Here is a 24,283-nt window from a genome sequence, read left to right as displayed (position 1 = left end):
ACACAATTACTATGATTCAAGATTTTAGTACGGCTAACTTTAAGGGGATAAGACAGAGACTGACAACAGCAAACTGGTCAAACCTGTTATTCGGTTAAACTACAGATGAACTACAGGTGTTCAAAAAAGAATTTAGTTTAATACAGGTCCAATAAATACCCCTAAGGGGATACTTACCAAATATAGCGGCCATGGTCAACAGAAGAGTTGAGAGATAACAAAACTAAAGGAAAGAGCATAAAAAGTGCAAAGAATAGTGTACATCTAGGGGACTGGGAGAGATATAAAGAACAACAAAGGAAGACAAAAAAGACAGTAAGAGCTGCAAAAAGGGAAAAAGAGAAGAAACTTGTGAGGCTTATCAAGATTAACACAAAATGTTTTTGCAATTATATTTGAAGAAAAAGGGTAGTCAAGGGTAATGTGGGCCCTTTAAAAACAGATGTGGGTAATATTGCAAATGAAAATAAGGAAATGGCGGACTTGTTGAATCATTACTTTGTGTCAGTCTTCACAGTAGAGGAAGAAGATAATGTACCTGACATTCCAGGGAAATTAATAATGAATCAAGGACTGGAACTCACTAACATTAACATAAACAAGAAAACAGTATTAGAAAAAATAATGGCACTGAAGACTGACAAATCCCGATGACTTGATGTTTTTCACCCCAGGGTTTTAAAGGAAGTAAGTGAGGAAATTGCAGATGCTTTAGCCATAATTTTCCAAAGTGCTCTCGATTCAGGAATTGTCCCTTTTAGAATGGAAAATTGCAAATTTAACTCCATTATTTAAAAAAGGTCAGGGAGAGAAACCAGGAAATTATAAACCTGTTAGTCTAACATCTATTGTGGGAAAATTATTGGAATCTATAATTAAGAACCGAGTGACTGAGCACTTGGAGAAATTTGATTGATTATAGAGAGCCAACATGGATTTGTAAAGGGTAGGTCATGTCTAACGAACCTAATTAAATTTTTTGAGGAAGTAACTTAAAGTAGTGGACAGGGGAATGTCTATAGATGTAGTTTATGTGGACTTCCAGAAGGCATTCAATAAGGTTCCACATAAGAGGCTGTTAGGTAAAATTAAAGCTCATGGAATTGAAGGCAAATTATTGACCTGGTTAGGCAGGATAATGGGTATGTACTTGAATTGGAAGGAAGTGACTAGTGTGTCCCACAAGGATCTGTGCCGAGGCCTCAACTGTTCACTGTATTAATGACTTGGATATATGGCTCTCTATTGGTTATCTAAGTGTGCCGATGATACAAAGATTAGTGGTATATTAAGTAGTGTGGACATGAGCATAAAATTACAAAGGAACATTGGTAGATTAAGTGAGTGGGAATAACTGTGGCAGATGGATTCCAGTGCAGGTATGAGAGGTCACCCATTTTGGACCAAAAAAGGATAGATCTGAGTATTATTTAAATGTTAAAAATTTAGGAACAGTGGAAGTCCAAAGAGATTTAGGGGTCCATGGACACAGATCACTAAAATGTAGTGGTCAGGTACAAAAAATAATCAGAGAGGCCAATGGAATATTAGCCTTTATAACTCGAGGGTAGAATATAAAGGGGAGGAAGCTTTGCTACAGCTATACAAAGCTCTGGTGCGACCACATCTGGAGTACTGTGTACAGTTCTGGGTACCGTAATTACAAAGGATATATTGGTATTAGGAGGAGTACAGCACAGATTCACCAAAATGTTACCAGGGCTCCAAGAGTTAGATTATGAGGATAGATTACATAAATTAGTCTTGCATTCCCTGGAATAGAGAAGGTTAAGGGGTGATTTGATTGAGGTTTTTAGGATTTTGAAAGTAATTGATAGGGTAGTTAGAGAGAAACATTTTCTGCTGATGGGGGAGTCGAGGACAAGGGGACGTAACCTTAAAATCAGAGGCAGGCATTCAGGAGAGAAGTTGCGAAACACTTCTTCACACAAAGGGTGGTAGAAGTGTGGAACTCTTTCCAACCAAAAAGCAGTAGATGCAAGCTCAATTAATTAATTTAAATCTGAGATCGCTAGATTTTTGCTAGCCAAGGGTATTAAAGGATATGGAGCCAAGGCAAGTGGATGGAGTTATGATACAGATCAGCCATGACCTCTGGCTGGTGGAATAGGCTCGAGGGGTTGAATGGCCTACTCCTGTTCCTATGTTAACGGAATTTTGAAACTTAATGTATGAGCTTCCTGGGTATGTTAAATAATTAGAGCTTTGAAGCGCCAAAACCCAGTTCCGTACCCAAGTGCCCAGTTTACTTTGCGTTGATTTTGGCTCAATCTGGTAAAATACGCACTGAAAACGTGTCTGCATTATCAGTGTTTGCATTCTCTGTTTGATACTGCAGATCCCTCGGAAAACCGTCTACGACCAGTTGAATCACATTCTAATTTCAGATGAGCAGTTGCCGGAAAACATAATTCTGATCAATACATCAGACTGGCAGGGACAGGTATGTACCAACCCAAGGGACATGTTTCTACCAGATTTTCCTACATTACAAAGTGACTACACTTCAGAGCAGCACTGAGGGAGTGCTGCACTGTCAGAGGTTCCTTCTTTTGGATGAGACATCTGCCCTCCAGTAGATGTAAAAGATCCCGCAGCACTATTTGAAGAAGAGCAGGGGAGTTCTCTCGCTGGCCTTCCCAATAATTATCCCTCAGCTAACACCTAAAACTGATGATCTGGTCATTTATTTCATTGCTGTTTGTGGGAGCTTGCTGTGTGCAAATTGGCTGCCACGTTTCCTACATTACAACAGTGACTACACTTCAAAAGTACATCATTGGCTGTAAAGTACTTTGGGACATCCTGAGGACATGAAAGGCGCTGTATAAACTTAAGTCTTTCTATCCTTAGATAGAAAAAGATCAACCTGTTGCCATTTTAATGACTTTTGTGTCATAAGGCGACATGTCTGTCTTGACATAAGCAACGATCTGCCCAATCCCACCAAGACAATCAACAAGTGCTACCTCTCTGCCTCCGTACTGATTTAAGTTGGTGGTATATCATTTTTTTCCTCCAATTTTCTCTTCTGAACTCATTGTTGACTCCTTTCACAACAACACCAACTTGTATTTATATAGCGCCTTTAACGTAGTAAAACGTCCCAATGCGCTGCACAGGAGTATTATAAGACAAAAAATTTGACACCGAGCCACATAAGGAGAAATCAAATCAAAATCAAATCAAATCAACTTTTATTGTCATTGTTAGTGCACAAGTGCAGTACAACGAAATGTAGGCTTGCGGCTCCCGAGAGTGTACATTTGGATTAAGACAATTAAACATTCAACATACATTTGGCTTGTAGTATATTAACATAAATATAACCATAATAAAGTGCATTGGCAGATGTGCAGGCTTTAGAGTTTATTTGTGGAGTTCAGTAGGATGACAGCCCTGGGAAAGAAGCTGTTCCTAAATCTGGTCGTACGGGTGCGAATGCATCTGTAGCGTCTCCCAGATGGCAGGAGGGCGAACAGACTGTGGCTGGGGTGGGTAGGTGACCAAATTAGGGCAGGTGACCAAAAGCTTGGTCAAAGAGGTAGGTTTTAAGGAGCATCTTAAAGGAGGAAAGAGAGGTAGCAAGGCGGAGAAGTTTAGGCAGGGAATTCTAGAGCTTAGGGCCTAGACAACAGAAGGCATGGCCACCAATGGTTGAGCGATTATAATCAGGGATGCTCAAGAGGACAGAATTAGAGGAGCGCAGATATCTCGGGGGGTGGGGGGTGGTTGTGGTGCTGAAGGAGATAACCGAGCTAGGAAGGGGCGAGGCCATGGAGGGATTTAAAAACGGCTATGAGAATTTTGAAATTGAGGCGCTACTTAACCGGGAGCCAATGTAGGTCAGCGAGCACAGGGGTGATGGGTGAACGGGACTTGGTGCGAGTTAGGACACGGGCAGACGAGTTTTGGCTGACCTCAAGTTTATGGAGGGTAGAATGTGGGATGCCAGTCACGGTGAAGATCTTCACGGTGAAGATTGCCCTTTGGCAGCTTGTCCAAGTGACCTCTATTCATTTGTACGTCTTGGCTGCAAGTATCAGAAGGCAATCTAACTGTGGACCACGTCACAGTTGAGAGCCAAATCTTGTCCTTTTCCCACACACCCACTTCCAGCAGCGATCAGTGTATAGTGATCAGGAATGGCAACCCTAGCTAGATTTTCCCTAATCCAGGGATTCTGTTGCCAAATGGAGCACGCAACTGTAGACTGGAGATTGAACCCGGGACCTTCCTGGTCTGTATGGCTCAGAGATGGTGATGTTACCTGTCTTGATTTATTTTCTTTTGCATTTCTCCTCCCCTTTTTTGTTATCTAACTAGGCTACAGTAGCCTAGTGGATCCAGAATTAGACAGTGACCCAGAGATTGTGAGCTAAATTCCCACCACGGCAAACTGAATTCAATAAATCTGGTAATGTGTGGGCTGGCACCAGATAAAATGACCATAAATGCTGCCACATTGTCGTAGAAACACAACAGGTACACTGATGCCCTTCAGGGAAGGCTAAGCTCGAACCCCTACCCGGTCTGGCCTACATGTGACTCCAGTCCCACACTACATGGTTGGCACTTAACACCCTCAGGGTAATTAGGGATGGGCAATAAAATGCAGCCTTGCAAGTGTTGCCCACTTCCCCAGAACATAGAAGAAACAACAGAATCTGCTAGTGCGTTAGCTCCTAATCCTCTGCCGCCAGTGGGTGTGGGAAAGAAGCTCTGGTTGACTCATTCTGATTTTTTTTTTGCCCAGTGGGTGTCTTGCTTCCATTCAGCATGTTCCCCAAGCCTCCATCTTGGTTTGCCACTGCCGAGCTCGCTAGTTAAAATTATGACTGTGACTCTGAGACTGGATCAGAGAATAGGATTGTAATGATATCAGCAAATAGAGATGGTATTTACCTGTTCGATTATGATGCCTTACCAGCATGATTGCATGTATTGATTGCTTGTGCCTGACCAGCAGAGGGCATGTGACCGAGACAAGCAAGGCAGTTTAGTTTGGTTTCAGTTTCATTCTAGATGCATCACTAGCATCGTGTCTCCTGTAAAGCTGTATAAAGAGTTGAACAGACTTTAGATTAAAAGACATTCTCTTTCATAAATGTCTCGTCATTGAACCCACAAAGAAATCAATACATGGTGTCAGAAGTGATTGAAAGAGATGAAGAGGAAAAATCTGAAGTTAAATCAGCTCTCCACAGATTAGCAAGCCAAAAGAGAACATCGTTACTTACCATTAGAGAATAGCTAACGAAGTGAAAAATGGAAGGTTTACTCCCACCGGCGAAGCTTCAGTTGACAGGTAATGTGGCTGAAAATTGGAGGAGATTCAAACAACATTTGGAATTGTATTTAGCGGCAATCGGAGCTGACGAGAAAAGTAATAAAAGGAAATCGTCACTGTTCTTACATGTCGTGGGTGATGAAGCGCTGGAGGTGTATAATAACTTCACATTCGCTGCTGATGGAGACAAAATGAAGCTAGATAAAATAATGGAACAGTTTGAGGCCTACTGCATACCTAAATGTAACGTGACGTTTGAGAGGCACAGATTTTTCACGTGTACAGAAAATGGGTGATACTATTGATCAGTATGTGACTGAACTGAGAAACAGAAGCAAATCGTGTGAATTTGGGGGACTGACAGACTCGCTGATAAAAGACAGACTGGCGTGTGGTATTCCGAATAATGGTCTAAGGGAAAGACTGCTAAGAGAGCAAGATCTAGACCTGGGAAAAGCCATAGCACTGTGTAGGGCTACAGAGACTGTGAAGTTGCAGGCAAAGGAGCTGTTCAGTGACAATAGCTGCAACGTGGATGTAGTGAGAAAGAACGGACACAAACTTAACAAAAAGAGCGCCCATGTGAAAAAAGAGGCGTGGCCAGCGAACGAAAATGAAAGGGACAATCGAAAGTCATGTAGTCGATGCGGTACACAGCATCCACCAAGAAAGTGTCCAGCATATGGTAAAACATGCAATAGTTGCAACAAGAACAACCATTATGCCCGTTGCTGCAAGAACCAAGTGCAACAAAGCAAGGTCCATGCAGTAGATGAAAGCGACATAGAGGAGTTCTATGTAGATGTTGTGTCTGAAAACAAAGAAGAAAAAAGAGACTGGATGTTGACACTAAAAGTGAATGACATACGCATTCCATTTAAATTGGATACTGGAGCACAAGTTAATGTGATATCAGAGACTGATTTTAAGAGAATTAGACCCAGACCAAAGATACATGGAATCAAAGTGAAAGTGACAGGATACTCAGGTACTGAAATACCAGTGAAAGGAAGATGCATTGTCAAAGTAACACACAAGGACAGAGAGCACACGCTAGCATTAATCGTGGTGCCAAAGGATGTGCAAGCCATACTAGGTTTAAAAGCCTGTGAGAGACTGAACCTGGTAAAGAGAGTCCTCGTTGTGGAAAGTGAAGGAGAGACAGTCTATGATGAACTGAATGTTGCGTACACACCGGGTAAGCTGATGTATACAGCAGACACGTTGTCCAGAACTGTTGACCCAGGAGAGCCCGCAAACACAGTGAAAAGACTGATGTACAAGGCAAAAGACAGTGGAACTGACTTCTACCAGAGCATGCTTGTATACCGCACAACGCCGCTCGAGTGTGGTATGTCACCAGTCCAACTCCTGATGGGACGTCGGCTAAGGTCAAACCTACCCATCCCGGAGAACCTCCTGAAAACAAAAGAGGGGGAGAAAGTGAGGAAGTTCAAAGAACAACAGAAAGAAAAGCAAAAGTACTACTATGACAGAGGAACACCAAACCTACCTGAACTCCACACTGGTGACCAAGTAAGGTTCAAAGACAAAACAAACACATGGACTCAGAAGGGAACTGTCCTGAGTGAAGTTCAACCAAGATCATACACCATTCAGACAGATGAGGGTGCTGTTCTGAGAAGAAATCATCGAGATCTTCTCATGGGACCAGCCACAGCAGGTCAAGAGACTGATACTGTTGAACAATCTGATCACACAGCTGAGAACCAATCATCTGAGGCAACAACTCAGATTCAAGGACAATCAATCAGAAAATCCTCAAGACACGCGAAGCCTCCTGAGAGACTCATTGAGCAAATTTAAGGACTATTGTTGTAGAAGGAAGTAATGTTATCTTATTCTTTCTTCAAGTTCTAGTGTATTGACATATTTCATGTGAACACACAAAGCAAGGTTAAAAAACCTTGATCATGATAATGATAATGTAAGTTCATTAAGTGTTACAGTTAAAATGCAGATTAATACAAAGAAAACATGTTGTTAGTTAAAAGTAAAATACTTTTGTTTTAAGAAAAGGAGATGTAATGATATCAGCAAATAGAGATGGTATTTTCCTGTTCGATTATGATGCCTTACCAGCATGATTGCATGTATTAATTGCTTGTGCCTGACCAGCAGAGGGCATGTGACCGAGACAAGCAAGGCAGTTTAGTTTGGTTTCAGTTTCGTTCTAGATGCATCACTAGCATCGTGTCTCCTGTAAAGCTGTATAAAGAGCTGAACAGACTTTAGATTAAAAGACATTCTCTTTCATAAATGTCTCGTCATTGAACCCACAAAGAAATCAATACAAGGATGTCTGTTTAATGATACTTTACTGCCTTACAGTACGTGTCAGAGTTACTACAGAAACACAACCTCCCCATTGTGTGCACGTGTTCTTCTGCAGATATACAAGCAGCATTCACAACCATCGTCTCCAGGATACAACGCTTGTGAGTTGGAAAATTCTTGGTTATTATGGTCATTGATTATAATTTTGTGTGTGATATATATGTGTATATGTATTTATATATATATATATATTTTTTTTTTAAATTTTTTATTGTGTGTGTGTGTATGGACGTATATATATGTATATATTGAACTTGTTCTACAAGAGCCATCCGAGTAAATACAAATTTGATCTGTGTACATCTGATTAGAGAGAGGCTATGCTGTGCTTTATAAATGTCTGCTCTTGTAGAAGTGGGTAAGTACTTGAAATACTTAATCTCGGGGGGGGGGGAATCTATTTTTCAATATAATTCCATTTACAGAGCTCTGTATTCATCCATCTGAACCTCTTGGAGTCCCTCCTTATTCTTTTCAGTGTAATTTAATTTTGCTTTCTTTCTCCTCCTGCAGCCTCCCCTCAGGTTAGGTTGAAGACTTGCATCTGCCCCTGCAAATGTCTGTATTTAGCTGGCCTTTAGAGAAGTGTGGGTGCAGCCTCCTTCCCTTTGGGGAAGTGTCTGGCTCTTCTTTGACACCTGCATGGCAGTTCTACTTTCTTGGCTCAGTCGATAAAGCTCTTACCTATGGGTCAAAGGACATGGGTATATGCCCTGCACCACGCCACAATCACATAACCAGGGCTGATGTGGGAGGAATGCTAAAGTGCTGTTCTTTCGATGAGATGTTAAATTGAAATCCTGTCTTCTGCTTCGAAAAACAAGGGGTCCTCTCGAGGTCCTGGCACACATTCTTCCCTCAACCAGTTGCTGGTGCAGAATGGCTTCCTTGTTTCTCTCTATAACGACATTCTGTGAGGTGATTTGAGGTATTCCAATGGGAGAGACCATAAATACAAGTATTCATCATTTTCTTCATATTGCTACCAGTATTGGTGTGATCAGTCAGTTAAAATCAGTCACAGGCCTTTTTTTCTCTCTCGTTTATAATCCAAATACCTGAGGGAATTTCTTCCTGATTTCTGAGTTAACTCCTTGTTCATAAATCAGAAATGCTCTGCAATGGTGGATCTAAATGTGCCAACAAAATCAGTCAACTGATACTAGACCAGAAAGCACCCATTTTCTGAATCTCCGTTGTGTTGGGAGTTGGTTGAGCTTAACCAAGTTGGCAGTGGAACAGTTACAATAGGCCTCAGTATTCCTGCGCCTTTGAGGGGACAAAAAATAACCAGGGTTTCCACTCCTGATATCAGACGACCCGTCCACCCCCCACACCCACTCCCCTGAAAATCAGTGCATGTAGATACCGCTGAGGACAATATCGGACTTGACTGTGTTGCCCTCCACAGTCAGATAGCTTGCTGACACGCACAGACTTGGCTCACACCTGGGTGAGGTACCAGATGAGACTGGCACTGTAGTACTGTAACCCAACACATCATTGCCCTCAGGAGAGAAGAGAAAACTGGGACAAGGGGGAATAAAAATCAACAATTGTACTGAACAGAGGGATAAATCTTCAATTGTGTTTTTCTGAGTATGAAAGAAAGAAAGACTTGCATTTATATAGCACCTTTCAGGACCTTAGGACGCCCCAAAGCACTTCACAACTAATGAAGTGCTTTTGAAGTGTAGTTTACAAATAAGGCCGTGGGATCTTGTGTATCCAGCTGACAAGGTAGACGGGGCCTTGATTTAACATGTCATTCAACAGTGGAGCTTTCTCTCATTACTGCACTGAAGTCTGGATTATGTGATCAAATCTCTCGAGTATGATTTGAACCCACAACCTTATGACTCAAAGGCCAGAGTGCTGCCAACTGAGCCACAGCTGACACTGTACATGCACAGGATGTGGTAGATAAGGTTGGTGTGCTGCAGGCATAAATAGCCACATGGGATTATGTTAGAGTGGCAATAATGAGACTTGGCTCAAATAAGGAGAGGAATGGGCATGTAATATTCCTGGCTGCAATTTATACAGGAAAGATAGGAAAGGAATAAAAGGTGGGGATGTCAGTATTGATCAAAGATACTGTTACAGCACTAGAAAGGGATGATGCAACTGAGAGTTCAAAGGCAAAATCTATGGAGCATGTTTTAGTGGGGGGAGTGCCTTGGGATGTTTTACTACATTAAAGGTGCTATATAAATACAAGTTGTTGAAGTAATATCTTTTTTAAAACATAAACACTGAATACTGGTCAATTTTCCTGCTTGTTTTCAGCTGTAACTGTAACTCCCAAACTCCAAACCCCATTAAAGTAACCGTAGCAGGTGCCCAGCATTACCTAAGCGCTATTCTACGGCTCTTTGTGGAGCAGCTGTCGCACAAGACTCCCGACTGGCTTGGCTACATGAGGTTCCTCATCATTCCCCTTGGTATGTTCACATTGCAACTGCAAATATCTTAAGATACTTAATATACTGTCTCACTCCACCCAAAACTGCCTTTATTGCACATTGATTTTAGTAGTGATTGTTTATGCTTGGGCGGGAGATGCTACGGGTAGAGGGTTAACAGAAGGGGGATTTGTGTCAGTGAACAGGTAGTTCCTGATCTGGGCCATGTCATTCCTGGTACCACCCCAGGCAGGAGTTTGGCGCTGTCTATGAAAGTTGAGAGCAAATGGTAGTGAGGTTCACCTCAGGATAGTGTTGGAACCTCCTGGTGGCCAGGTCATAAGCAGCATGAGCTGGCATGGAGGAGCAGGTTACCTGCCTGTCCTCTGGCAGGCATTGGTTCTTGCCATTAGAAATTAACAAAGGAATAGAAACACTGAAAATAGCACACAAAAAATGGGGTGGGGCAGAAAATATTAGCAGTGGTTAATGAGGTGATTACACAATGTTAAACTGGGAGTGCCCGAAAGGGCATTGTAGAGAAAGCTTTACTCTGCATCTAATCCCTACTGTACCTTAGCGTGTCTGCTGTTATCATTGGACACTAAAGATGGAAAAATGTTCCATTCCCCAGCGCTGACATCCCTCAGCTTTATAAGCACCAATTTCATAGGAACGGGAGTAGGCTATTCAGCCCCTCGAGACTGTTTCACCATTCAGTTAGATCATAGAATGAGGAGACCCATTGAGCCTGTGCCAGCTCTCTGCAAGAGCACTTCAGCTAGTCCCACTCCCCTGCCCTTTCCCCGTAGCCATGAAAATTAGTTCCTTCAGGTACTTATCCAATTCTCTTTTGAAAGTCACGATTTAGTCTGCCTCCATCACCCTTTCAGGCAATGCATTCCAGATCATAACCACTCACTGCGTAAAAAAGTTTTTCCTCATGTTGCCTTTGGTTCTTCTGCCAATCACCTTAAATCTGTGTCCTCTGGTTCTCGACCCTTCTGCCAATGGGGACAGTTTCTCTCTATCTACTCTGTCCAGACCCCTCATGATTTTGAACACCTCTATTAAATCTCCTCTCAACCTTCCCTGCTCTAAGGAGAACAACCCCAGCTTCTCCAGTCTGTCCACGTAACTGAAGTCCCTCATCCCTGGAACCATTCTTATAAATCTTTTCTGCACCCTCTCTGAGGCCTTCACATCCTTCCTAAAGTGCGGTGCCCAGAATCGGACGCAATACTCCAGTTAAGGCCGAACCAGTGTTTTATAGGTTCATCATAACTTCCTTGCTTTTGTACTCTATGGCTCTATTTATAAAGCCCAGGATCCTGTATGATTTTTTAACCACTTTCTCAACCTGCCCTGCCAGCTTCAACGACTTGTGCACATATACCCCCAGGTCTCTCTGTTCCTACATCCCCTTTAGTATTCTACCCTTTAGTTTATATTGCTTCTCCTCGCTCTCCGACCAAAATTTATCAATTTGTACTTTTCTGCGATCATGGCAGATCTGTATCTTAACTCCATTTACCCACCTTGGTTACATATCCCTTAATACACTTGACTAACAAAAATCTATCTTTTAAAGTAATTGGAAGAAGGATTAGAGGGGAGTTGAGAACTTTTTTCACCCAGAGGGTGGTGGGGGTCTGGAATCCCCTGCTTGAAAGGGTGATTGAGGCAGAAACCCTCATCGCATTTAAAAAGTACAGTAAACTCTCGTTTAAACGGCACCTAATCAACCGGAATTCTTTAATAACCGGCAAAATAGAAAACCGGTAATCTTGCCAAATCTATCCATTTTTCGTTTTTCCAAGTCTGAGTTTCCCGCGGTGGCCGAGATAGTCACTGGTTTTTATTTTTTTTGTGTTAAAAATTGCCTGCCTCTCTGTTATCCGGAATTTTTAATCAACCGGCACCATCCCGGTCCCGTCAGTGCCGGATACGAAAGAGTTTACTGTACTTGGATATGCACTTGAAGTGCCGCAACTTACAAGGCTACGGACCAAGAGCCGGAAAGTGGGATTAGGCTGAATAACTCTTTCTCAGCTGGTACGGACACAGTGGGCCAAATGGCCTCCTGTGCCATAAATTTCTAAATTCTATCAATCTCAGTTTTGAAAATTCACAACCATCCAGAAAGAAAGGGAGAGGAGGGAAATTATTGCCATGTATAAAAAGGAAGAACTTAGGAAATATAATAAATAACAGATGGTTGACAGTGATTTTAAAGTATTAACTGTCATGTTTTCTGTGGATGCTATTGCTTCACTGTCACACTGTAGAGACATGATTTGTATTTCTACCTTGTGAGTCTTGTGACTCAGTGTCAGCCATCTGTTTTGCCATAGGGTACACTTATAGAATTGCAAATGAAGTGTTATGTGTTGGTGCTGTGGAAAATTCCCAATATAGTGGAACATCTGCCTGTTTTTGTAAAAAGCCCCAAATAAATTCTTTTGGACCCAATTCGTGTGCTGAACTGAATCATAAAATCTAAGATCTTTAATGTCATTTAAAAAATAGCTGGGAGTAGAATACGTGCAAGGAAGCTTATAAGTAATACAGCTTGAAGTGGGGTGTATATATAGGGAAGTATCTATAATACTGCTGGGCAAAGGGTATATACAAGGCAGCATCTTGAAAACAGCATGGAGGGCAGCTTCTATAATGCAATGAGGATTGTGATATACACAGGGCAGCTTCTATAATGCAGTGAGGATTGTAATATACACAGGGCAGCTTCTATAATGCAGTGAGGATTGTGATATACACAGGGCAGCTTCTATAATGCAGTGAGGATTGTGATATACACAGGGCAGCTTCTATAAGACCTACCACGGCCTCCACAGTAGCTGCTGGTTCCTCCTGCAGTCTTGACAGCAGCTGCCGGGACTTCCCACGGCCTTGACACGCAGCTGCTGGGCTCTCCCGCAGTCTTGAGAGCTGTGTGGACCTGCTTGCAACCACAACAGGCAGCTGCAAGAATTTCACTGTTGACTATACACTGCAATAAACTAAAAATGGAGAGAAAGTATACAGGATTATAGGGAAAAAGCAGGTGAGTAGGACTAATTGGATTGCTCTTTCAAAGAGCTGGCACAAGTACAATGGGCTGGATGGCCTCCTGTGCTGTATGATGCTAAGATGTTAAATCATTTTTGTAAAAGTGAATGAAAAGTCAAATTTAGAAGCTTAGAACAAAGCTTGATTACAATTGTCATCTCAGTTAAAATGAAAATGTAAAAGTAAGAGGCAGCAAGTTGTAGATAAGGTGGTTGTAATTGAAGCACTGTTTTTATCTGGCTGGATATACTGAAACATTCACATTTCCTTTCTCTATAGGTTCTCACCCAGTGGCCAAATACCTCAGCTCCATAGATTACAGGTACAACAATTTCTTCCAGGATGCAGCATGGCAAGATTTTTTCACCAAAACAGAGGCCCCTTCCATAGGTAAAGAATATGTTGTAATGCGTTGAAATCATTGTGACTCTGAGAGAGTCAGGCTACATTGAGTTACCATGTCATCACAAATCATCTGCATGTTTGGTTAATTTCCTTGGCCAGAATTTTGGCGGGGGCGGGGGGGGGGGGTCAGGTGGGAAATTTGATTTTTTTTTTTGACAGCGGGTCGGGATCCCACTGTCAAGCTGCCGCAATGCATCTTTCCTAATGGCGCGTGTGTGATCTCCGATCCGACCCGCAGAGGCAGGCGACCCAATTAAACCAACTGTTGGGTTGGTGACAAACACTTGATAATGCTTTTAACTTTAACTGCTCGCCCACGGGGTCCATGCTGCTCGGGGACCACGTCTGTGAACCTGAGGCGGGAGTTGAATAGCCATTGCTCCAGCTGATTACTTGACAGCTTCAAATATACAGTAAAAGCTCCCACCTGACAGATCATCACTTTCCTCAGCCACAAGCTGTTTCTCGGTCCATTTCCAGCACAGATTCTGCAGGCTTTCCACTCTCCATGCACTCTCACCTCATTGACGGAACTCTCACCATTGATAGAATGCTTCTGTCATCTCTCCTTCACCTGCCATCTATTCCATCAGCATGGCTGCTCTTTATACTGTCTCACCTTGGTCCTCATAATCCCACCACGATCAGCCCCAACACCAGCAGCACCAATAGCAACACCAACCTTCTCCGCAATCACTTGATGCTGCACAGGACAGAGGGCATCAGCACCCGAGCACATTGCTGCCCCGGTAGGCCAGGGATGGCCTCACCATGGCCAGATTTACTTCACTTGACGCTGTACACCCTGGCTGCCACATGATGTGCCAGGTTGGCACCACCCCACAGCAACAGCATAAAGCATCCCTACAATGCCCAAGCTATTCCTTTCACACTCATCATTATTACGGGGGAGAGGGGTACCGTTCTGTCTCACCATTCACTGCAACTCACTAAACCACATCCAAAGGTGCACACAAATCTGAAGAATGGAAAGTGTTGAAAATAAAAGTTTCAATGTTTGATAGCACATTAACAGAAACTTTACATGAACATTGGATAAAACACCCAACTGCCTACCCTTGTGTGTTGCTAGTTGGTATGATTGGACTAGGATGAGGGTGAGTGTGAGGGGTGGCTAGTGAGATGGGGAAGTGATAATGTAGATAGAGAGGGATGGGTGGAGGTGCAAGGTAAGTTGGTGTGAGTAACGATGTGCAAGAGTAGGGTAGGGAAAGCAGAGTGATGGGGATGTGATGAGAGGCACAGGAGGATGAAGGTGAGTGTGGCTTTGTACTATCGTTTCCTGATCTAATGAGATCATTGAAAGATTTGCATCACTGCACCCAGGTCCTCCTGACCACATCCCTGCTTGTGACCTCCTCTGCAATGTGCAAACAGGCTGCGTTGGTATCGTGGGAGGAGTCTTCCGCCCATGTGAAGGGAAGAGGACCTCCCTGTGTGCTGTGACTCCCTCCATAAACATATGGAGGGAGTCATGGGAGAACCTGGGTGCAGCCCTGCACACCTCTGCAGTCATTGTCGGTGTTTGCAGCACTTCAGTGCTATAGAACACTGACAGCACAAATGTCAAAAGAAAGTTGGTCATGGTCCCTTTAAGGAAACAGACTGATGATGCATCATGAATGACGTCACCAGACCAACTTCCTCTAATTGAACCGGGAAACGTGCTGGGCGGGCTTAACAAGCCCTATCAACGTAAGCCGGACCTGCCCGAGGTGAGAAAATCCCGGCCCTTGTTTTAATTGTTGATTTTAATGTTGAGTATAACACACTGGCTGAGGATGGTTTCAGAACATCAAATTCATGATGAGAAAGAAACAAACAGTTTGCATTTATGTAATGCCTTTCACATCCTCAGAATGCCCCCATGCACTTCACAACCAATAAATTACTTTTGAAGTGCAGTCACTGTTGTATGGACAAATGCAGTAGCCAATTTGCACACAGCAAGGTCCCACAAACAGAAATGAGATAAATGGCCAGATAATTTGTTTTAAATGATTGAGGGAGGAATATTTGCTCCTTGACCCCCTTCAAAATAGCGCCATGAGATGTTTTGCGTCCACCTGAGAGGGCCTCAGTTTAACGTCTCATCAGAAAGGCGGCACCTCTGACAGTGGAGCACTGCCTCAGTACTGCACTGGAGTGTCAACCTACATTTTGTGCTCAAGCCTATGGAGAGGGGCTGAAACCCACGACCTTCTGACTCGGAGGCAAGAGTGCTACCATTGAGCCAAGGCTGACTCTTGGGGCCATTTGCCCAATCAGTACACTGTAGTACACTAACTCTCCCATCATGGCATTTAATTGTATTTTGAATAATGTGTTTGCTTCTAGCTCTTTGCTTGGTTGGGTTATTCTTTGAATAAAAGCATTTATCTTTTCATTAGTTTTCATTTAATGTGCTGCTTAAATGTGGTGCCAATAAATCATGGAAACTAGTCTCTGAACTAATCAACAGAATGTCTTTATGGCACAAATTAATGGTTCAGGTTCCTGGCTTTCTTCGTTCACTGGATATTGAAAAATCAGATTAGTCCCCGTTCTGTTCTTTGGTTTGATGACCATAATTTTTGAAGTGACTGAAACGCTAATCATTATTACACAATGTGGACCTCCATGTAGTTTGGCTTTGTGTCTCTCTCTGTTCAGAAAGCAGTGGTGAGTGTGAGTGATGCACTGTTTGTTTTGACATTGACTTATTTGATTTTATACAAATCTCTTGCACGTTAAAGTCAGTATGTGGGGCATGCATTTCTTTGAAGACTCTTAAGTACCTGTTACTCCTGTTGGTCGTGCTGAATTAGGTATTTTAAATGTTAAAGGTGTCACATTGTGTGACATACAATCGCTGCTATTTTATAATGAGACTGTATCACCTTATTGCACAATCTGGCCATCAGGTTCCCACATTTCTCTCGATATGCTTTCTGAAAATTCTTTTCAACTGCTATTTTTGTTCCTCAGTAACTGACATTTCAAATGTCCAAAATAAAGCATTAAACAAAAGAAATTACATATTTCACAAAAATGACTGCATTTATCCTGGAGAAACTCAGCAGGTCAGGCAGCATCCGTGAAGAGAGAAACAGAGAAATTTTTGTTTCTTAACCTGTCCCATTACCATCTCCTTTTGCCTTGAATATCTCTTAATTTCTCTTAACCTCTTCTGCCTTTTATCTCATCACAGGCCTTCCCTTTTGTTCTTTTATCCCCTGCCCCCTTTCCCAGCCTCTACACTTGCTTAAAAATCTGTTCCATTTCCTGCTTTTTTCCAGTTCTGACGAAAGGTCATCGACCTGAAATGTAGGGCTCGAATTTCCAAGCCCCGTGGAGGCGGGAGTGGGGGGAAAATTGCAGAATCGGGGGGCACAAACCCTTCCCGCCTCCATGCCCGTTTCCCAGGAGGCAGGTACTCGACCTGTGCTGGGAGCTGCCTCCCCGAGGCGGGAAGGGGATTAGTGCCAATTAACTGCCTGTTAACAGGCAGTCTTTGGCCTAATCCCTATTTTTAGCCCTGAAGTGTGGGCTGCCCGATGGCTCCAAACCACGCCAAGTTAGCGAGGCGGACCATTGGGCTGAAGGGCTTGGAGGGTTCGAGATGTCCGGTGTTCAGGTGAGTGATGGGTGCATGAGTGCAGAGGTAATTGTGTTTGGTGTGTGTAAAGTGTTTAAATAAGTTTTACTTACCTTTACTTACTAATGCAGGCTTTCTTCCTTCAGGTCTCGGGAGTCCCTCATCTCACCGGCACAGAAAGCAGAATGGCCGCGAGCTGTCAAAAGTTGCAGCATTCTGCTTTCTGTTCTGGAGAGATTTCTGACTGAGTCTGTGGAGAAGGACTCAAGTCAGAAGTCAGATTGTCTGTGTTTGACAGCTTCACAGAGCTGTCAAACGCTGATATTTCATCTGTCAAAAGCTCTTGACAGATGAAATGTCAATCCCTGACGTCACCTGTAACCGGGTGTCCCTTAATTGGCCCGGGCTCAACAAGGTCAATCAAGGGAAAATCGCGTGGGTTGGCTAGAACTCGATGGAGGCGGGACTACAATGCACAAAGTGGGAATCCTGCCTCCATCACGTCCCCATTGACAAAATCCAGCCCGTTAACTCTGTTTCTCTCTTCACAGATGCTGCCTGACCTGAGTTTCTCCAGCATTTTCTGTTTTTATTTCAGATTTCCAGCATCTGCAGTATTTTCTTTTTGTATTGCATTTATCTGTTGTCTTTTAATGCCTTCATTTTTATTTGAAGGCATCAGCCTCTCCCAAAAGCATTGGCTTGGAACTTTTGTTTTTGCCCAGATATTGGGTTCAAGATTTGAGGACTAGGGGACACAGTTTAAAGTTAAATCTGTCAAAGGAAAATAGAACATTTACAGAGCAATAGAATTGTGGAGCAGATTACCAGCAGAGATGGTGGGGCAGGGTTTAAAGAAGGACCAGATGAATTCCTGTTAGGGTAAGGGCATATAGGGCTATTGGTGCGAGAATCATAGTAAGGAACCTGATGGGAGACATAGAAGGCTAGGTTAGATGGACCAATGGTCTCATCCAAAATCTTAGTAATTTATTATGTGACTACTCCACCTGCAGCAGGCTTCTGAAAATTGTTTCCTAAGTGGATGTTTTAAATTTATACATCCAGTCAAATAATCCTAGCCAAGCTCTAATTATCTGTTCTTGCATGTTTAATTTTTTTACTTATTTGCCCTTATTTTCTCCTGAACCTCTGGTTCTGAGAGTGCAGTTGTTTGTCCTCATTCTTCGTTGCTGGGAGTTCATGGTAGTGACCTGCTAAATGGCACCCTTTATTTTTTTCCCATCCCCCACTCCCTTCCTTTCCCTACAGGGATATGGCATGGCCTCCATCTGACACCTGTTGGCTCAGCACAGTTCAGTTGAAGGCTGTGGAGGGGTGGGGGCCTCCAATCCTTGGAGCTATTGCATATGCTATACAGTTGAGTCAATCCCTGGATTGGCTGAAAATAAAAGTGAGGTTCTTGGGTGCCAGGTTAAGCGGTTTAAGGTACCTGGGACTTATTGCGATGATAATGGCCCGTAATTTCCAATAGGTTTCCTGCGTGCGGATGCCTCCAATCGGGAAAAAAAATCTACGCTCTTACCTGAGGGCTCCTGAGGTCCGGACACTTCCAATGCTTGGCCTCTCCACAGTCGAAATGTGCAGGGCCCACGTATCCCAGGGGCGCAGGCAGTTCGCAAGCGTCCTTGGGATCACATGGGCCAGGCGAGCCAATGGGAGAAGGGAATCTCCCCTCATACTTTTGACAGATAGACCTGTATCAAGACATTAAATAAATATAAAGAATACCATCACGTTTTTAAAATGAGTTAAAATTACATAAAATTAAATTTTTGTTTAAAATATTTAATTTATTGAAAAAAGAATTCGTTTTTTACAGGGCTAAAAATAAACTTTTTTTTTTTAAAAAGTATTTTAAAATTATAAATGAGTGGGGAAATTTTTTTTTTACTTTTTAAAACTCATGCTGGTAAAAGCAGGCCTGACGACTGCTTTTACCAGGCATAAGATTTTTAAGGGTTTTCAGCAGGTGGCGGTTCTGCAGAAAACGGAACTCTCTGCCCGCAGAGGCCCTTCTCCTGGGCAGGCGTGCGATCTGTCAAGAGGATTCTTAACAGATTGGAAATGCCGGTTTTCAGCACATGCACTTCGCATGCCTGAAACCGGCATTTCTGATGGCCCTATGGGTGTGTACGAGCCGTAGGCATCGGAAAATACGGGTCATTGTTTTGGTCTAAATTCCCACTGATGGAAAACAAAGCTTCACTTTTGAACAGCCATTTTGTGTTAACCACTTGCGTTAACTCTCTTCTCTTCCCCTGCCCCCTCGGCCCAACACATTTTCCTGTTTATTGTCCTAGGTACTATTCATTAGGTGCCAGACATCCTCCGGTTCCACACCCAAATGGCCATTCCTAATGTGGGAGCCCACAGAGTGTCAGCAGCCAAGCCCAACTCTCTCCTGACCTGATGCAGGGCTAATTGGGTAGTGATTGGGTAAAAAAACCATGGCTGATTTCCTCCCACTCACATCCCCCACCCAATAACCCAGGGGAGCCAGTTGTGGTGTCCTCTGCTGCCCCCGCTACCTCATCATATTAGTGATCGAACCTGGGATCTTCCTCTTTATCGCTCAGTATTGCACCAGGTGATGCATTCACCCACGAGTCATCGGAACAATCTTAACTTTAAATCAATTTTTCCAATTGTAGAAAAGCCCTCTCTCAAAATAACCCTCTAATCTAGAATTTTTACAAAAATTTATCAAAATCATCTGCATTTTTATTTACTTTCTGAATTGAATTCAACTAACACTAACTCATAGTGACTGCATTTCAAAAGTACTACATTGGCTGTGAAGCGCTTTGGAATGTCCTGACATCATGAAAGGCGCTATGTAAATACAAGTCCTTGCTTTCTTTCTTTCACACCGTGCGTAGGTGTGCAAGCTGATATCGAAGACTACTTCTTAGTAAACGAACTTCTGGCAGAAATTCTGGGGGTGAAATTCGCCCGTCATTAGCGCCTCCCGGGGGTGCTAATGGGGCGCAAAGGGCTTACCGCCCAGATGGGGGCGCTAATACCGCCTGCCGAGAAAATCGGCAGGGCGCTACTGAGGTGCTAGCCAATAATGCCGCGCCTTTGCCAGTAGCGCATCGAGCTGCTGCACCACCACCAATGATGACATAGCCGAGCGGCGCGACCGCTTAGCGCCCCACAGCCAAAATTCAGCTGCACCCTGCAAAGCTGCCACGGGCATTGTCAGCGACAGCCTCACGGGTCGCAGACTGGGTCCCACACCGCTGGCGGGGCGGTAATTAAAGGGGTGGTCCGGCTGCACCCCGCACCAACATTTTTTATTTTGGCCGACTTCCAGGTTGGCCCCTCTTGGCGGCCCTTGGCATGGTTCGTGGCCGCTATTACTCTGTCCGGCACCACGTGCCGGCCTGCGGCCACTGCACCACACCACCCTGGTGGGCTAGTGGCGGCCGTCAGACAGCCTTTAACGGAAGGGGAGGGATGCTGAAACGCGTCAGCACTACGCGGACCGACCGCATAGAGCTCCGGCGCAACCGTGCTTTGCGCCCCAGGCACCACCCCAAGAGGAAGTGGAGTGCCCGAGATAGCATTCCACTTCCCCGCTGGGGCGGTAAGCCCATTTTAGCGGCCGGGGCGGTACTCCCGCCCCGGACGCTAAATGTCTGGCGATAATTAAATTTCGCCCCTCTTTTTTTTCTGTCTCTTTCATTTTATAAATGCTTCTGTGCTTTTGTGAGAAAGACAGGCTGTTAATAATGGAACTATTAGGCTGCCTAACCCGTTGATTGTGTCTGTTTACAGTGCAGGAAATACCGAATGTTGTCACTAGAGTTACCCAGTACATCTCCAATGCAAACATCGCCCACCAATTACCGATCGCAGAAGCTATGTTAACTTATAAGCAGAAAAGGTACAGTCATCATTTTCACACTGAGTTGTGGTTGAGTTTCCTTTTAAAATCAATAATACTTTCAATAGAAGTTACATAATCTGCAAACTAAAAACAGTCAGAGGTGCTTTGGCAGACGGACTTCTGTGACGGCAACAAATGGTTTCCACGGCAATAGGTACATTGCCGAGGTCAGCTGGTGATGGTAATTGAGATCATGTCAGTTGGTACACCAGTATTAATCAGCTGGGATACAAAAATAGTGTACACTGTCACAGAAATGTCTACATTTAATTGATCATAAACCAATCTGTTGCTATCACTGCATACCTGTTACTTTAATGAAATGTTGTAATGAAGCCCTCTGTTATAGCACTACATCTGTTGCAAGCCAGCAGGACTTTGGCTGCTGTTTTTACTTTTCATTGTATGCCATGTTGTGGGGTGTTTTGTCTCGGCATGCACCTCATTATAATGCGCAGAGTGCTTGACTGCAGAGGGTTGTTAGGACAGCAAATAACCTGCACCCATTTTGCTTGGATATACCCGTGGATGTAAACTAACTGGGTCTCAATACTTAACAATGGGAATGTCTCGGCGCCTAGTACCTCTTGCAAAAATTAAACCATTAAAAAGAGACAGAGTTAAGTTTTTAACATTTTGTATATTTTTTGTCGCAATATTTTTGTTCAAAAGAGTGAGCGCAATCTGGGTAGAGTTACTGACTGACGGGAGAAAGATCGCAGTCTTTAACAAAGAGTGTTGGAGGGAAGAGTTGCATGCCCCACAGTGCAAGGGAGCTGTATTAACATTGTAGAGATACAGACAGTAACACAGGGTGCTGGGGAGGGGTTACTGAGTGACAGTGTGAGGGAGCTGGATTAACATCAGTAGAGATACAGTCAGTAACACAGGGTGCTGGGGGAGGGGTTACTGATCCTGGTATTGACGCAGTCATTGATTGGGAGGAGGAGAGAGGAGCTCAGTGCTTATGCTTTCAGCTCTATATGTTCAGTTCCTTCACATATTTGGGCTAAGTCACTCCTGCATTACACAGGCAATTATCATTCTTTGTAACTGGTCTTGATAAGCAAATAGTACTGATGACGAGACTCTGTGAAGTAGTTATGGTTGCCTACTAAAATAACATGTAACTGAACAAACTCTACACTTCACCCTGGTGCCAAACTCTTTAGGGAAAAGTCCCTTTACAGGAAGGTATATGATAACACAATACTTACATTCTCTCTCTGTGATAAAGTAATATAGCAGCCTGGGATTATAATATTTATGGTTTACCTTTAAGTTTATGTATGTGGCTATTACTTTAAAATTCAAATCACCCTTTCACACTGGCTGTTGTTAAAGTGCCATGTTGCACAAGTTTTCTGCAACTTTTTCAATTAGGTGATATAGGTTTAAGACAAGTGCAGCTGAAGGATGCTGTGCCAAAACAGCTGTTTGTAGCTAACAAGCTGCAGTAGCAGAAGCTTAATGAAGTTTGAATGGATTTTCCACCGATGAGTTTTGTTGGCTATGCAGGGAGCAGGTTCTGTTTGTTTATTGGGTTGGAAGCAGTACCTTGGCTGCAAAGCTACACACTTAAAACCAAGTCAATTTGATGGATGCCAACAGGACAATATTTTGGCTTTAAAAAGAGCAACTTAAATTTGTATCTGCTTCAAAATGCTGTTCAGCATGTCTCCCCTAAAGGCCCCTGCACTGTTAGAGCTGAGTATTCTACCTCTTCCCCCACCCATCCATGTCATCACTGAGTTGAACCTCTTGTGTGGATATCCCCAGTTGTTCCACCAGTGATCTGACAGGAGTTGAACAAGGCTCATAAGGAACACCCTTTTGCCTCAGATGACAGAGACCGACCCAACAAACTCCCCTTCCAGGGCAGTGGCCCGCATGAGTGCAGATGCCAGTTACAACTTCATCAGTGCCCATGCTGCAAAATGATGTCCTTCTAGATCTCCAGCCTCCTGATCCAGCAGATAAGTGCGCACATGTTGAACTGTTGTGTTGTGCCAAGCTAGGGCTCCCAATGGGCAGCAAGAATGACACCGAAAGCAAGAGACATGATAGAAGGGGCATACTTGCATTTGAAAATGGAAATGTTCTGAATGTAATGTTGGGGAAGCTCTGTTCTATCGGTAACTCTTCTTCTTTAATATCATGCATTTGGCCTCACTTAATGAGCACAGAATATTGTTCCCTCACGTGACATGCAGTATGCACTTGAGCTGTCTTTTTAATACTCGACTGTGAGCAGCCAGTGAGGAAGGGGCAGCTCCTTATATTGACACAACCCTGAGTCCAACTTGTTCCATGTAATAACGTGTGATTTTTGTTTTCTTGTGGTTGCTTTCAATAAAGGAAAAAGAGCTTTCATTTTGATTTTAACATAAGGTACCAGAGTCTGCTTGGGTTTTCCTTCTTTATATATAATGCTTTATTGATTTGTATTTAATGCCAGTCTTTTCTTTTCTTCTTGGCTTAACACAGTTGCCTGGTATGATAAAATTGGAGATTTGGTCCATTTGCTGCAGCATGTTAATCTTTGGGAGTAGCATACGGTTTTAATATTTCCTGTAAATATACATGCATACTTGAGAGAAACCATGCTTGACTGGTGCAGTATCGGAGAAAGAAATCACACTGCTGTCAAAGTCATTCTTTTATCTGGTCTTGCCTATATAAACTGTTCCACCTAATTGCCCCCCCACCCCCACCCCCGCATTAATGACCTCTATGGATAATCAGATAAATCTCAATACATTACACTTGTCTTGATGTCACTGTATTGTGCTTCTTTGTCATCACCACCAAACATGACAGAATAGAATGACAATACAGTACTGGGCAACCTTCTGCTCCGGATATGGATGATGCTAGCAAGGCCAGCATTTATTGCCCATCCCTAGTCACCCCTGAAAAGGTGGTGGTGAGCCGCCTTTTGAACCGCAGTCTGTGTGGTTAAGGTGCTCCCATAGTGCTGTTAGGGAGAGAGTTCCAGGATTTTGATCCAGCGACAGTGAAGGAACGGCGATATATTTCCAAGTCAGGATGGTATGTGACTTGGAGGAGAACTTGAAGGTGTTACATAAGAACATAAGAACATAAGAAATAGGAGCAGGAGTAGGCCAATCGGCCCCTCGAGCCTGCTCCGCCATTCAATAAGATCATGGCTGATCTGATCCTAACCGCCAATCCACTATCACAGAACCATCTCCTGAATC

At 43.5% G+C, this 24,283-nt stretch overlaps 1 protein-coding gene across 7 annotated transcripts in view; it reads left to right on the top strand.

Moving 5' to 3' along the window:
- The window catches only part of pacs2 (phosphofurin acidic cluster sorting protein 2), a 292,002-nt gene that overhangs the window by 242,965 nt on the left and 24,754 nt on the right, over positions 1 to 24,283 (top strand). For 4 of the 7 annotated variants that reach the window (XM_086003651.1, XM_086003648.1, XM_086003649.1 and 1 more), the window contains 6 exons: positions 2,360 to 2,464; positions 7,664 to 7,770; positions 9,959 to 10,113; positions 13,423 to 13,533; positions 20,951 to 21,059; positions 23,421 to 23,453. In XM_086003651.1, coding sequence (XP_085859777.1) covers positions 2,360 to 2,464; positions 7,664 to 7,770; positions 9,959 to 10,113; positions 13,423 to 13,533; positions 20,951 to 21,059; positions 23,421 to 23,453 — 620 coding nt within the window. The remainder of the gene's footprint in view (positions 1 to 2,359; positions 2,465 to 7,663; positions 7,771 to 9,958; positions 10,114 to 13,422; positions 13,534 to 20,950; positions 21,060 to 23,420; positions 23,454 to 24,283) is intronic. The other 3 variants (XM_086003653.1, XM_086003652.1, XM_086003650.1) reach the window with 1 other exon arrangement.

This window comes from Somniosus microcephalus, chromosome 12 (genome assembly GCF_052327205.1).
Source record: "Somniosus microcephalus isolate GS21.2 chromosome 12, FLI_Smic_1.0, whole genome shotgun sequence".
NCBI lineage: Eukaryota > Metazoa > Chordata > Chondrichthyes > Squaliformes > Somniosidae > Somniosus > Somniosus microcephalus.
The sequence above is the reverse complement of the archived record's forward strand: the minus strand, read 5'-3'. Positions and strand labels throughout refer to the sequence as shown.